The 14,506-nt window shown below is 35.7% G+C and overlaps 3 protein-coding genes across 6 annotated transcripts in view; 1 reads left to right on the forward strand and 2 right to left on the reverse strand.

Moving 5' to 3' along the window:
• The window catches only part of LOC104756937 (tubulin beta-2 chain-like), a 1,759-nt gene extending 1,597 nt beyond the window's left edge, over positions 1 to 162 (reverse strand). The window contains exon 1 of the mRNA XM_010479605.2: positions 16 to 162. Within this exon, the coding sequence (XP_010477907.2) occupies positions 16 to 162 (147 nt within the window). The remainder of the gene's footprint in view (positions 1 to 15) is intronic.
• Positions 969 to 6,513, forward strand: LOC104739368 (ADP-ribosylation factor GTPase-activating protein AGD1-like). Of its 4 annotated transcripts, XM_010459695.1 has the most exons (19): positions 969 to 1,465; positions 1,871 to 1,947; positions 2,039 to 2,139; positions 2,253 to 2,323; positions 2,449 to 2,511; positions 2,611 to 2,655; positions 2,783 to 2,848; positions 2,931 to 2,978; positions 3,071 to 3,166; positions 3,337 to 3,378; positions 3,509 to 3,712; positions 3,808 to 3,939; positions 4,041 to 4,268; positions 4,385 to 4,480; positions 4,572 to 4,904; positions 5,028 to 5,173; positions 5,258 to 5,351; positions 5,430 to 5,923; positions 6,018 to 6,513. In XM_010459695.1, exons 1-19 carry the CDS (start codon positions 1,421 to 1,423, stop codon positions 6,130 to 6,132), a joined length of 2,496 nt encoding a protein of 831 aa, XP_010457997.1. In that variant the 5' UTR covers positions 969 to 1,420; the 3' UTR covers positions 6,133 to 6,513. The 4 variants fall into 4 exon arrangements, with proteins under 4 accessions (XP_010457997.1, XP_010458015.1, XP_010458005.1 ...); XM_010459713.1 differs by lacking the exons at positions 969 to 1,465; positions 1,871 to 1,947; positions 2,039 to 2,139; positions 2,253 to 2,323; positions 2,449 to 2,511 and having other exon boundaries at positions 2,609 to 2,655; positions 3,076 to 3,166; XM_010459703.2 differs by lacking the exons at positions 969 to 1,465; positions 1,871 to 1,947; positions 2,039 to 2,139; positions 2,253 to 2,323; positions 2,449 to 2,511 and having other exon boundaries at positions 2,611 to 2,692.
• LOC104756945 (pentatricopeptide repeat-containing protein At5g61990, mitochondrial-like) lies at positions 6,607 to 10,022 on the reverse strand. Its single transcript, XM_010479615.2, has one exon. The coding sequence runs from the start codon at positions 9,976 to 9,978 to the stop codon at positions 7,243 to 7,245; it is 2,736 nt and encodes a 911-aa protein (XP_010477917.1). The 5' UTR covers positions 9,979 to 10,022; the 3' UTR covers positions 6,607 to 7,242.

Genomic DNA, 14,506 nt, shown 5'->3' on the forward strand with positions numbered 1-14,506 from the left:
CTCATTCTTGCTCACAGACTCAGTTTGTGACGACGCCGGCTGCTCCGGTTTAGCTGCAGGGGGTTCCGGTTTAGGTTTCGGTTTAGTCTTCCCAGCACGGCCAGGTGCGAATCTACGGGTTTTAGCAACCTCCTTTGGCTTGGGTTCATCATCAAAGTCCATATTTTTTAGCTTTTTGCTTCCTGTGAAAATTGCAATTAAGGGTTTTAATTCATCAAACGAAACAAAGACTGATCAAACCCAATACGTAATCATAACAAAGATTCAAACTTTGTCTAAATCACTATTTTAAAAACCAATACTTTCAGAAATCTTAATCGATAAATCTTGAACTGTTACGAACTGAGATAGAAACGAAAAGTGTGCACAAGAAAGAAAGAAGGTAAAAACCTGTAAATCAAGAACAGAACAGAAGAGAAGATATAGTCACACTCCTCCGGTCAAAAGAGAAACGTCGGCGAAGAAAGTGAAAGACTGAAAAAAAAAAATTGAAACCTTTAAGGTTGAAATCTCTCCTCCCATTGAAATCTCCCAAAGAAAAGAGAGAGAGGAAACCCTAAAAGAAAAAAAATTGAAACTTTATTTGGTGGAGAAGTGAAGCTTCTTTTCTTGCATCCTAAGCAAATTTATCAGAGTAAAGGAGGATTTGACAAAAAATCAAACAAACATCGATTGAAAAAGAAACAAAAACAGGGAAACAAGAGCAAGAGCATAAGATTTCAAGTTATTTTTTTCAGAACAAATTTAATTATAAATGGCATAAACCGTAATAAAACACACAACTCAAATATATAAGTAATTTGCAAATTTTTATGTGTTATTCTAGTAAGTCGAAAATCTCAACGTGTTAGTCTAGTAATAAACCTACTTTTATGTAATATTCTAGATAATTTCTCTTAAATTAATTATATATATTTTTGTCATTAAAAAAGAAAAAGAAAAAAATGACAGCCATGGGAAGATTTCAAGGTTTTTTTGGTTGCACACGACCACGATCACCACAACAACAACAACAACAACAAAAAGGACAAGGACAAAGAGGAAGACGAGATTTCCTCTATTTTATTTTTTTGGGTTGGGTCTCTCAATCGCACGATCTATCCCATAATTTCCGCACATTTTCCCACTTCTCTCTCAACCCAACCCTAAATAATCCCCAAAACCAGAAATAAGCTTTTCTGATTTCCCCCAAAACAAAAGACACATAACTTTTTACGTTATATTTTTCTTTTCTTTTCTTTTTTTGGGAACTTTTTTTTTAAAGAGAAAACACACACACAGACCGTAATTAGCTCTATCCACGTCTCCAGTAATCGGGATTTAATTTCCAACAACAACGACAACGACGACGACGAACAAGAAGAAGAATACGGTGGAGGACGAAGAGCTCCGTCGTTGTTCTGTGTCTCTTGAGGAAAATATGCATTTCTCAAAGCTCGATGATTCTCCCATGTTTCGCCAACAGGTTTCCGTTTCCTTCATCCGATTCCATTGTCTCTTCCTCAGATTCCATTGCTCTCTGTATATATATAATCTACAGTGCCCTGCATTCTCTGATCAAATTGGTTTTGTTTAAAACAAAATATGGGGGCCTGTCTTTTCAGATACATTTCAATCCCATACAACATCATTGATGGTGAATGCTGATGATTTATTGATTGTGAAGTTACCTTTTTTGTTTTTTTTGGAATGCATTGTTGGTTTGTCTGTATAATGTCAAAATTTGTGAGTTGACTTCTCAAACTAAATAATCCTGAATTCGAATTTTGTTATTACTGTTGATCTTATCCTCCCGATGCTCTCTTTCTTGAATTTTTGCACCAAATGTTTAGTGATTAAAAGTCGTTTTTTGTTTGTTTTGTGAAAACAGATGCAATCTATGGAAGAGAGTGCCGAGTTGCTGCGAATGCGATGCTTACGTTTCTATAAAGGTTGCAGAAAATACACGTAAGCTCATCTCCATTGACAACCATTGATGATAAGAGCCTAAATTTTTTATCAATTTATCCAAATTATGAATTTTTTAATCTTTCTTTAGGGAGGGGCTTGGAGAAGGGTATGATGCAGATATTGGCTTTGTTAATGCTCTTGAATCTTTCGGAGGTGGTCATAATGATCCCATCTGTGTTGCTTTTGGAGGTTTGCTTTTTACTCTTCCTCACTTTTGCAATATCTTAGAATTCTGCATCATTTTCCCTTTCGTTCCTCTTTCTTTGGACTAGTTTCTAAAGATAAATATGTTATTTGCTCAGGTCCCGTTATGACTAAATTCACCATTGCTCTACGAGAAATCGGGACATACAAGGAAGTTCTTCGTTCCCAGGTACTGAATGAAACCCATTCATTGCCTATGTATTGAGAGAGCTAACTTCCCTTAGTTTGTTTGACTTATGCTGTGTATTGATGATACCCATAGCTAAACTATGATATCTTCTCAACACTTTTTAGGTAGAACACATGCTGAATGATCGGTTGCTTCAATTTGTGAATGGTGATGTCCACGAAGTTAAGGTATATTCGTCGTAGTTTTTTTACCACATGAAAATATTAAGTTCTGTATTTTCTCTGCATTGCTTTGACTTATATCCATCTTTTATTTCTCTCATGCAGGAAGCTCGTAAACGGTTTGACAAAGCTACCATTATATATGACCAGGTGCGTTAGATGACTTCAGAATATGTCAATTAAATGGGTATAATTATGGTTTCCCAGCTTGTTACCGTCAACATTCTTTGCCTGTTTGGAAAACTATATCTTTATTTATGTGCATCCACATGAACAGGCACGAGAGAAATATCTTTCTTTAAGGAAGAGTACACGATTGGATGTGGCTGCCACAATTGAGGAGGTATGTAACAAAAATTGTTACTTTTTTGAGAAAATCATCACTTTTCTTAAGCAAAAACTAACTTGATAGAGACACATTTCAGGACCTACATAGTGCAAGAACGACGTTCGAGCAAGCACGATTTCATCTGGTAATCGCTCTATATTCAAGATGCTACAAATATTTTACAGGGTGTTCTCTCATATAACCGTACATAATGATTTCTTACTTCTTCCTGGCCAGGTTAGTGCACTCTCTAATGCGGAGGCTAAAAAGAGATTTGAATTTTTGGAAGCAGTAAGCGGGACTATGGATGCTCATCTCCGTTTCTTCAAACAGGCAAGCTTTTTCCTTACAATAATTTTCAGAAGCAAGACGACAAATAACTTTTTTTCCTTGGAGTCAATCAGCTTGGTTTTACAAGGAAAACTATCATACAATGGGTTCTATTCCTGTTTTCTGATATGAAGCACTCAATTAGATTTCTCACGAATGATTCCTTCTTTCAGGGTTATGAGCTACTACATCAAATGGAGCCTTTTATTAATCAGGTCTGGTACTCCTTGCAGCATGTTTCTTTTGTCTTTTTCAGTTTTAGAGATTTCTCTGTAGCGAATCTTTTCTTATCCAAGCAATAGTACAAGGTATATATATCTGTGTTTAATTGGAATTTTATGGCAGGTGTTGGCTTATGCACACCAGTCTAGAGAATGTGCAAATTATGAGATGGCATCCCTTAATGAAAGGATGCAGGAGTACCAAAGGCAAGTTGATCGTGAAACTAGAAACTCAAATGGTTCTCCAACAGGCGATGGCATGAGACATAACTCAAGAAACTCACAGAAAGTCATAGAGGCCGTCATGCAATCTGCTGCAAAAGGAAAGGTAAGAATATATCTTTTGTAATGAAGGCTTACTCATGCAATCTGCCGTCATACTGTTTTGTTTTATATTAATCTGTTGATATTACTGTCCTTCAGGTTCAGACTATCAGACAAGGGTATTTGTCAAAACGTTCCTCAAACTTGAGAGGTGACTGGAAAAGAAGATTCTTTATCCTTGATAGCCGTGGGATGCTATACTATTACCGCAAGCCATGGAATTGGTCTTCAGTAAGTTGCAAAACCAAAACAATTGTGTTTTTGATCCTTCCTTGAGAAAACATATAGATAACATTTGTGATGTACTGAATCTTCGAAGCTCTATGTATCAGGGAAATGGTAGTCGCTCTGTTGTTCACAGGAATATGACTTCAGAAAACAGTCCTGGGCTGCTAAGTCGGTGGCTGTCTTCTCATTATCATGGCGGTGTGCATGATGAAAAACCAGTTGCACGTCACACCGTCAATCTGCTGACCTCTACGATCAAAGTTGATGCAGACCAGACCGATCTAAGATTTTGCTTTCGAATAATTTCACCAACAAAAGTTTATACATTGCAGGTATATTTGCAAGTAAAACGATCTTAAGTTTTTTTTTACCTATTGAAACTTAATGAAACTCCTATCAGGATTCCGGACAATTTTTTCATTTGGTGTTCTTTTCGTTATTGATGTAGGCAGAGAATGCGCAGGATCAGATGGACTGGATCGAAAAAATAACTGGAGTAATTGCTTCTTTGTTGAGTTTCCAGACACCTGAAAGAGCAATCATGGTTAGATTTTATATGGTATTACTGCTGATTATTTCTTGTCTGACCCATTTTCATTGTTAACTAACATATCATTTACATGAAACTCAACCAGCGTCTTTCTACTGTGGATGGAGGTGATACCTTCTCTGCAAGTGATTCTGGTTCTTTAGCAGATCCATATGATATCGAACAAGCAGAAAGTGGAGAATCCACAGTGGAAAATCCCATGACTGGAGGAAACCGTTCAAGGTTTTCGGGGTGCTTGCAGCAACATGATATGGTAAAGACTGAAAAGCCAATTGATGTCTTGACAAGAGTCTTGGGGAATGAGAAATGTGCAGACTGTGGTGCTCCTGAACCTGACTGGGCATCTTTGAACCTTGGTGTCCTTATTTGTATTGAGTGTTCTGGTATCCATCGTAACCTTGGTGTTCACATTTCAAAGGTGTGCCATCAAAACTATGCGTCCAGCAAATATTTTTCACAAAGATGAAAGCGTGAACAAACATGTTTCCGTTTTTAAGTAGCTCCTTAAATTTGGTATAAATTAGCCAATCCTGTCGTGCAGGTCAGATCGCTCACTCTTGATGTTAAAGTATGGGAACCATCAGTCTTGACATTATTCCAATCGTTAGGTAACGTGTATGTAAACTCAGTTTGGGAAGAGCAGTTGAACTCGGAGAGTAGATCTTCCAGTGCTAGTAGGTCTTCGGGGTAAGTGACTTAAAATTACTTGTGATTAGGAGAGGAACGAAACTATGTCTTACATGTATTTACAGTCTAAAATCTATTTATCAGCACTCCCAAGTCAGAACGACCTAGAAAGTTGGTTGTAAGGAAGCCTGGATTCAATGACCCCATTTCTGTGAAAGAGTTGTTCATCCACGCAAAGGTATATGTTACTCTGTTAGTTAATAACCAAAGCTTTTGAAGGTATTCCATTCGTTTCTAATATGATGACTAATTACAGTACTCAGAGAGGATTTTTGTCCGCAAAGCAATAGATAGTCAGCATTTCCAGGCACTTTTCCAAGAGATATGGGAAAATGTCCGTGCCAACGACAAGAAATCAGTTTACAGGCACATTGTCTGCTCTGAAGCAGATGTGAACGCTCTGCGTGGACAAGCATCGTACACTGTGTCGATGCCCTTAGCAAAGATGATGCAACTGGAAGCGAAGGAGGAAACCCTTGAAGCCAAATTCAAGAGCATTGAAAAGGAATTTCAAGAGAATCCAGAGGGATTTTCTCAGTCAAGTAGGACCGGGGAGAGTATGGTCAGAGAAGAAACTTCAACTGACTGTTCTTTGCTTCACCTTGCTTGTCTTTCTGCGGATATCGGTATGGTAGAACTATTGCTTCAGTATGGCGCAAAAATAAATGCGACAGATTCAAAAGGTCGGACTCCACTTCATCATTGTATCATCAGCAGGAGATATGCAATTGCAAGGTTGCTACTTATGAGGTAAACTCCAGATACTACATCTTGAGATATCTTAGTACTGGTCTTATCAACCATAGATTTGAATTATAAGTCAGACACGATGATTCAATTGCAGGGGAGGAGATCCAAATGCTGTGGATAAAGAAAATAACATACCGGTCAAATATGCTTCAGAGACAGACCTCAATGACAACGAACTGATTGCTTTATTAACAGACTCCAAAAGATGATAATACAGTGCAAGCAGAGAATGGTATAGCACTAGAAGAGTGTTGCTCGACTGAAGTCTTTTCGCGTTTTTCCGCCTTTTAGTTGGTTTCATATTCTTTTTTTTTTTGCCCATATAATCGGCGATTTGTTCATGAAGAGCGTAGAGAATACATGTAGATTTTTGTTTTTTGATTGTTAGGTTGATATACTTGTTTATACGTTGGTGTACATAAGGTCTTTTTATGGGGTCGTATGTTCTGTAAGATGAAAACCTCTGTTTTGGTTTCACTATGAGCTTTTTTTTTTTTTTTTAATGAAAGACAAAGACACCAATTGTGTTCTTTTGTTCAGCTTTATGTTGTCAGACAGAACCTGTGGTTTTTCCCATTGGAGAACTTGCTTTGAATAACCAGACAGATTTTGTGATTCATCAATATGTCAAATCAATCCTCAAATCCTTTTTTTTAGGCATCTGCATTATCATCTTTTGAAACTGATGGAACAAAACTTTATATAATTTGATCAATCATTGTAACATTCAGTACACAAATCTATTACAAAACTGAAAATGTAGATTGACTGACGCTAGATATGAATGACCAGGAGGATTGAGTTACTACAACACTGCCAGTTCTGTTTCTTAACTGTGATATTTCTAGCCTACAAATATCGAGGAAATTGCAGAATCAACAGCTCAGATGCGTCTCCCATTCACTGTCAATTCCTGATTGTGGTTATCGTGATGGAAACTGCTGCCAAGTAAATTAATGGAATCCAACATGTCTAGCTGAAGGCAAATCCGTTCTGAAGTAAATGAATTGGTCCAGAAGAGTTTATGAGCAGCCGCAAGCTATACCAGGAACAGCAATTGCATCTTCTTAACGGTAATAAATAAACAATGGCATATCAGAAAACTGAGACCGAGTAGAGAGCGTCAAAAGTGAGAGGATGAAGCTTTAAGATAATAGGTCAGGTTAGGATCAATGTTACCGTTTGCCACGATTGCAAACCTTTCAGCAATTTTCAGGCAGGCAAAGAAATTGGCCGCAAACCAAACTCGAGTCAGCAGACTCCTTTTTAGCCAGAAAGAAAGAAGGAAGCTTGCTTGCTTTCGGCTTTCTGTCGTAAATCTATGTAGCGGCATCAGCTTCCATTCTTTGGTTTGGGGAAATGCAACTTTCATTGATTAACTCAATAACAGTGGAAGAATCAGGAATATAATTGAGTCGAACCATGTTCTCCATAACCTTCTGAGCTGCCTCCATTTCTCCCACTTTAGCAAAACCAGAGAGTAGAGCCCGGCATGTTGAAATACTTAGCTTACACCCATCATCAACAGCGTTCTTAGCAAACATTTGATCCACAAGAACGAGTGCTTTCGTCGTCATCCCTTCTTTCAGGAAAGCATTGATGATAACACTATACATAATGTTGTCTGGTTCAATTCCCGCAGCAATCACCTCATCAAATACAGAAAACATTTCAGATCTTCTACCCATTTTATCATACCCGTTTAGAAGAGATGTGTAAGTTATAACTGTAGGTATCAGATTAGCTTTCTGCATGCGGTGAAAGAGCTCCTTGGCAGCTTCCAAGTTTCCTTCCTTGCATAGATAATCAATCAAAATATTATATGTTACATCATTGGGTTTTCCAAACCTATCAAACGACCCATTCATTAGACGATTTGTCACTTCTGTTCTTAATTCTGGTTTTCCAAACTTAAAAACCCAACTGATCAAAGCATTGAAAGGGGCGGTACTAGAAGCACAAGCCATCTCGTTTGTCTCAAAGATGCTTATAGCTCTTTCCACATCGTTCAATCTGCAACACCCATCCACGAGTGTTGTGTACACAAAACTATCAGGAACTAATCCCTTTAGTTTCATCTCATCAACTAACCGAAACGCCTCAGCTAGATCCCCAGATTTGCAATATCCATCTATAATTGTGCAGTAAGTTACTGTGTTCGGGGGAAAACCTTTACCAGACATTTCATCAAGCAGCTCCTTAGCTTTTTCAATTTCACCAGATCTGCAGAAGCCACCGAGCAACATGTTGTATATGATAACATTAGGAGTCAAACCTTCTTGAACCATCTCATCAAATATACGATAAGCCTTTTGCATATTTCCCAACTTAGAAAATCCATCAATGAGAGTACCATAAGAGAATACATCAGGTGCAATACCCTTTCCACGCATTTCGTGGAAAATCTCCTCGGCATCAATTACTTTACCATTTTTAACAAGACCGTTCATAAGAACAGTGTATGTTTTAGCATCCCCCAGGATCCCTTGTTCAACCATGGATCTGAATGCTGAACATGCCTCTATTACTTTCCCCTTTTTGCAATACTCATTGATCAAACCCGTGCAAAGAACCTTATTTGGAATTACGCCACATTCCAGCATCTCTTTCAAATACTTATCTGCAGATGAAAACTCCCCTGCCTCTATATATCCACTGATAAATGCCCCATAGGTGAAAGCATCTGGCTTTAATCCGTTCTCGACCATTTCAACCAGAAAAGACCTTGCTTCATCCATTCTTCTAGCCTTTGAAAGACCAATGATAAGGGAATTGTAGCAAAAATTGTCTGGTGTGATTCCTTGTTCTTTCATTTCTTTTAACACCCTCACTGCATCTCCAAACCTACTTTTCTGGAGAAAAGTTTTGATCAATGTAGTATAAATAACCACATTGGGTCTGCAACCACTTGCACCCATTTCCTTCACAATGTTATAAGCTCCATCGAGATCCCCAGAAGAACACATGCCTTTCACCACTGTACCATAAGTATATGGAGATATGACAATGTTCCTCTTTTTCATTTCAACAAGTAACTCATAACCCTTAACAACATTCTTCACTCGAAAATATCCGTCGATCAAACTAGCATAAGCCCGAACACCTGGTGTCACTCCACATGCAATCATCCCATCAAATAAAGCCTTTGCCTTCTCCATCGCCCCTTCCTTTGACATCACACAAACAAAATAATCATACATCTTAGGATCGATGTTAATTCCAAGTGAAACCATCTCACGAACTAATCCGTTTGCAGCATCTGCATCTCTGCCCTTTAGTAAACCACCAATCAGTATACTACACGAAACATCATCAAGATACACACCAACACTATCCATCTCTACCAGCAACGATTTAGCATCTTCTAGACTCTTCTGCTTACACAACACATCTACAAGTATATTGTACGATTGCTTAGATACCACCAATCCTTTACAAACCATCAACTTCTTCAGCTCAAGAGCTTCATCAAAACCTCCCTTTTGACACAACACTTCCAAGAGATGGTTACATCGTGCCGAACTAGGAACCAATCCCAAATCCATAGTACTACGAATCACAAACACAGCTTCATCTAACAACCCTTTCTCAATATACACATCAATCAAGATCCCAAATACAACTCCGTCATCACTCTTACCCTCAAACTCTCTCGAACACCTCACAATCGAACTCAAAACCTCAGATACAGGCCATTTCCTCTCAATCATACGGTTCACAACACTATGAGCTTTCTCAAAACTACCGAAACTACACAGAAACAAAGCGAGAAACGAAAACGAATCCAATTTATGCTCCGCAACTTTTTGAGAATCGACCCAATTGAAGAAACTGAAAAGCTTAGCGGGATCATCGACGCGTCTGGATCGTAAAACGGAGAGAACAACGTCTGGGTTAATCTCGGTGGAAAGATTCGAAGATACAAGAGTGTCGAGCCAGTTCACCTGGTTGAGTATTCCCGCTATTTCAGCTGATGAGTCGGAGATTTTCTCAATGTTAACGGAAAACGATCGGAAAAGTAAACGGTTCGGTCTTAGCAACGTTGATCTCATCATTTCCGATATCGGAGATTCAACAACCTCGTCGGAGAAGAGGATTTAATCAACAAAAAAAAATATATTACCATTATTCTAAAGGCCCACTATAATTTGGGCTTTTGAGCCCAAATATTTACGTTCTCCTTGCATTTTCTGATGGTTTCTACACAATTAGATAGTAAAAAAATTTAAAAAATAGAATTAGTAGATTTGTATGAATTACACGTGATTTACGGGTTTTAAATTTGAAAGAGAGATAATTTAATGTTATTTTGTAATATAGAAAAGTGGTATGGTATGTTATAGTATTGTTTTATATTCATAGAGGTTGAATTAAAATAATATTTATATAAAATGGGGGTTATGGGAGAAGATATGATGAAGATCCCCACTAAAGTTGAATTTCAAATGGTGCATGAATGTGTTTACCCCAAATCCATAGTGTGTGAAATGCATGGTTTGACCAACTTTCCTTTCCTATTTTGTTTTGACATGAGATTATCTTTTTTGAGAAAAGTCGACGGGTCCGTATGGGTGTAAACATTTACTAAACACTCATAATAATAAATCACTTGTTTTAAATTATAAAACGTGTTTTAGTTTGTTCCAAAACATGTGGGTGTATAAAAATTTTGCATGTAATTTAATAATATTTCTTTGTATCAAAATACTTGAGGGTTAAGTTAATACTATATGAAAATTTAGTTATTGATATTATGAACTAGAAATAAAGTCACCTAATAAACCTCGGAAAAATCAAGTGTCTAAAATTTTCCAAGCCTAAGATTTTAAGATAGCTTTTCGAAATCACTAGTTGCACAAAATAAAAATATGAATGATCCAATAAGCATCCCTGAAATAGTCTCTTTAACCATAATGACTCTAGACTTAATACGATTGGATGTTAGATTTAAACCATCGACGAAACTTCCCAAGTAGATCTTAATTATGATAAATCATTTGTATGATCTACTTTGGATGCAAATCCAAGTTAAAATTCTTCTATTCATCCAACTTAAAAAATACTAAGCATAATGACGAAATGCTATCATCATAAGAATAAAATAGTCTATAGGGTAAAGATAAAATTTATTAAATTATTAAATGTTGCTTTTTTAGAATTGTTACACTGTTCCAAGTTGATTAATCTTTGAACAGAAAAAATAAAAATAAATAAATAATTGGTGTTGGAAGCAAGGAAGCAGTGAGTAAAGAAAACAAGTTAATCAAGCTGACGACTAAATATCATCTTAGACGCTTTCATCGTCATTAGATACATTTAATTATTAGTATTATTGTTTTATGACCCATCGATCCAAGTTGGCTCCAGAAATTAGTGCATTATGTTTTTTTTGATAATATAAATTAATCTTTTTGTGTTCTATGATGGTCAAAGATAAAGATTAAAAAAGTATTTGATTTTCTTAAAGTGATGTTTAGTCAGAAATAGTATATTTTCATTGAGATAGGGAAGTTTTCCAAATTCTATTAGCAAACAATTATGTTTTGTGAAAAAGATAATTTACCTTGTCTAACCAAAATAATTACTAATATCACCTACTTTTAACTTAAAACATTTTTTAAAACAGAGAGGTCGTGTATTAGTATTTCATAATTCTTTTTAAACTCAAGTTCAAGTTCCTAGCGACGATTTTATAAAATAAAATGGCATAAGCCGACAACATTGAAGCACTGTCGGTGGGGGAGAGTCTGTATTTAAGATTGTTACAGATAATTATAAAAATTTTATTTATTTATTTTGTCGTATTTTTTCTTCATAATTTGACCCGATCAAACTTATATGAAAACTATTGTTAATTAGACGAACCAAATCACGAGGACAGGAGGCTCGACACGTCACACGTGGGCAATTTTTTTTTGTATAAAGTCCGACTAATTGAAACAAACAAAAAAAAAAACAATTACTCATAACTAATCAAATTGCTAATTTTATAATCACAAGAGAAAATAATACTAAGATTGATGATTAGTAGTCGTTGGAAAATGTATACATATTGGGGGATAAAAGACGGTCCAAAATGTATCACCACACAGACGTATTCCTCCATGCAAGTCTTGACAACTTGCCACAAGCTTTAAATTATTTAAATCAAAACGTTAAATGATTATGGCTTATTACATAATCAAAAGTATGTTATCTCTAATTGACTTGATAGGGGTGGAGGAGGTTATCTTCTAAAATTATATGGTGGAACCATGCGATTATAATTATTTGTTTAATTTATCCTATGATTTTAGGATAAATTGACGTACATGGGCGGCTACAGTTGTGTGTAATGGTATTAATGGGTTCTGTTTGTTTTTATTTGGATTTTTATTTTGGTTTCCGAGTGTTTTTTTTTTTGTTTATATTGGAGTAGTGTGATTAATTCTAAGTTCTAACCACCAGTTAGTTATGGAAGTCAACATTTTTGAGGCTTCATTTTTTAATGAAATATCATAAACATTATTAGCCAAAAAAAGAATTATTACAAGTGTGGAAAATAAGTGATCAATTCGATTTGATGTTTAACCATATCTCAAGCTCTTCCGATAGTAAATTTAAGAGGTAATTACATACTATGCAATAGTTAGGGAAGTCAAAATAAATCAAATAGTATCATAATTCTATTCAATAAATCTAATGGCATTACTTTTGGATTTAACTAAATTATCAGAATGAAATAAAAACAAATTGGAATTTGTTGGAAACGATAATACATGTGATTAAAGAAGCAGGTAGGTAGGCTGCTTTATATGGCTGGACCGTTTTTAAAGTTCGTCTTCTGTTTTTTTTTTTTTTTTTAATTTATTAATATTATTATTTTCCAGCTTTAAGATTATGATTCTCACTTTTTAGTCTGCTGAAAAAAATAGGCCAAAAACAGAAAACTCATTAACAAAAAAAAAAAACTTGTAATTATACTCCAATAATACTATAATTAGTTACAAAAAAAAAAAGAGTATAATAAAAAATAAATGACATCATCATCTGTAGTCTAGCCTAGCCCGTTTCCTCACCTAAACGACTGTCACGCAACGTGCGTGAGACTAGACGTAACCGAACTCCATTGGAACAAACCCTCTTTTTTATTTTTTCTAATTAAACCAAAAAAAAAAGAAAAAAACGAGTAATTCGTTCTGGCTTTTACCTGCGAGACCCACGTGCGTCGGAAAGAGAGACTGCTAACCACGTGGCGAGTGTCAATTCGTTTCCCGGATAACCGACTAGTCACTCAAGCGTTACCCTTCCCTCAAATTGACCCGAACGGAATCAACTTGTTTGAATAGAATGGCTCGAGTCCGCCAATCAACATTCCACGAGCCATCTTTTTTTTTTTTTGGTTGTGTAAACTGACCACCACTGACTGAGTCCCTCTCTGTAATCAAAACCTCTTTTGTAAACCCGATTGAATAATTCCGCTTGGAATCCGTCATGGGCGCGTGTGTTTCACTCCCTTGATATGTTAGAAGTGCGATTATGACGTGGCATGTTGGGATAAAGACCCAAAAGACCAGAATATATTTTATCTATATCTATATTTTTTAAAAAAATTGTTTCACTTTTCACTAATTATAAAAAACAAATGATTTTGAAATTTAAGTTTCACTGTACACTTTTGTTAACATGAAATGATGTAGCGAAATAATTTTTTTTATCACCTTTCGAATTAAAACCAAAACTACGTTTTTCAGATTTTGGTTTTTTAATTATTGTTTATGAAGAAATATAATAATAATATTATTAGTAGTAGTACTAGTTAGTTAAGGTAATGGAAAGTAGGGTTTGGTCTGTAGGTTAGGGTTCAAAGAGGGAAGAGATTAGGAGAAAGGAAGCATGAAGGCATGACCCATTTCTTGTATTAGTGCTCCTTAATCTGGTGACACGTGTAGGTCCCACGTGTAATCACTTCACATTATTATTATTATTTATTTAGTTTTTTTTTCAATAAGTAAAAAACAAAACTTAGTCCATCATTTTAATAGTTGTTCTTTTTCTTTTCTTGTTGCAAATTGTTTAAGCTCGCTCTCAGACCCTTTTACTATGTAATTCAACCCCACTCTAATTTTTATTGTTATTGTATTAAAAAAAAAGAAGTCTTTTACCAGGAAACAATCTATCATGGGTTGGTAATGACACACATTAACACAGTGTTAGAGAATGATTCCTTTTCTTTTCTGACCAACAAAAGAAAACAAATCTACAGTAAAATGTTAGGTGATCTTATTATATAAGTATATCACATAGGAAATAGTAATACTCAAACTATGTCTTAGACCATCGCCAGCGGCAGTGACGTTAGAGGGTTACTTTAAAAAAATATATATATATATTTTAATTGCATTTATATATTTATTATAAGTAACCATTAATTGAATGACACTTCTGGCTGAGTATCGGTTCTTCCTCAAGTAATTTGAGTATCGCTTCTCTTCTATTCTTCTTCTCTCTCTTCTCTATATTAATTTTTTATTGATAAGTTTTTGAGAGTTTTTTTATGAGCACTGGTTATAAATATTTATGGATACCAAACAAGATTTCTAG

This window comes from Camelina sativa, chromosome 2 (assembly GCF_000633955.1).
Source record: "Camelina sativa cultivar DH55 chromosome 2, Cs, whole genome shotgun sequence".
Classification (NCBI taxonomy): domain Eukaryota; kingdom Viridiplantae; phylum Streptophyta; class Magnoliopsida; order Brassicales; family Brassicaceae; genus Camelina; species Camelina sativa.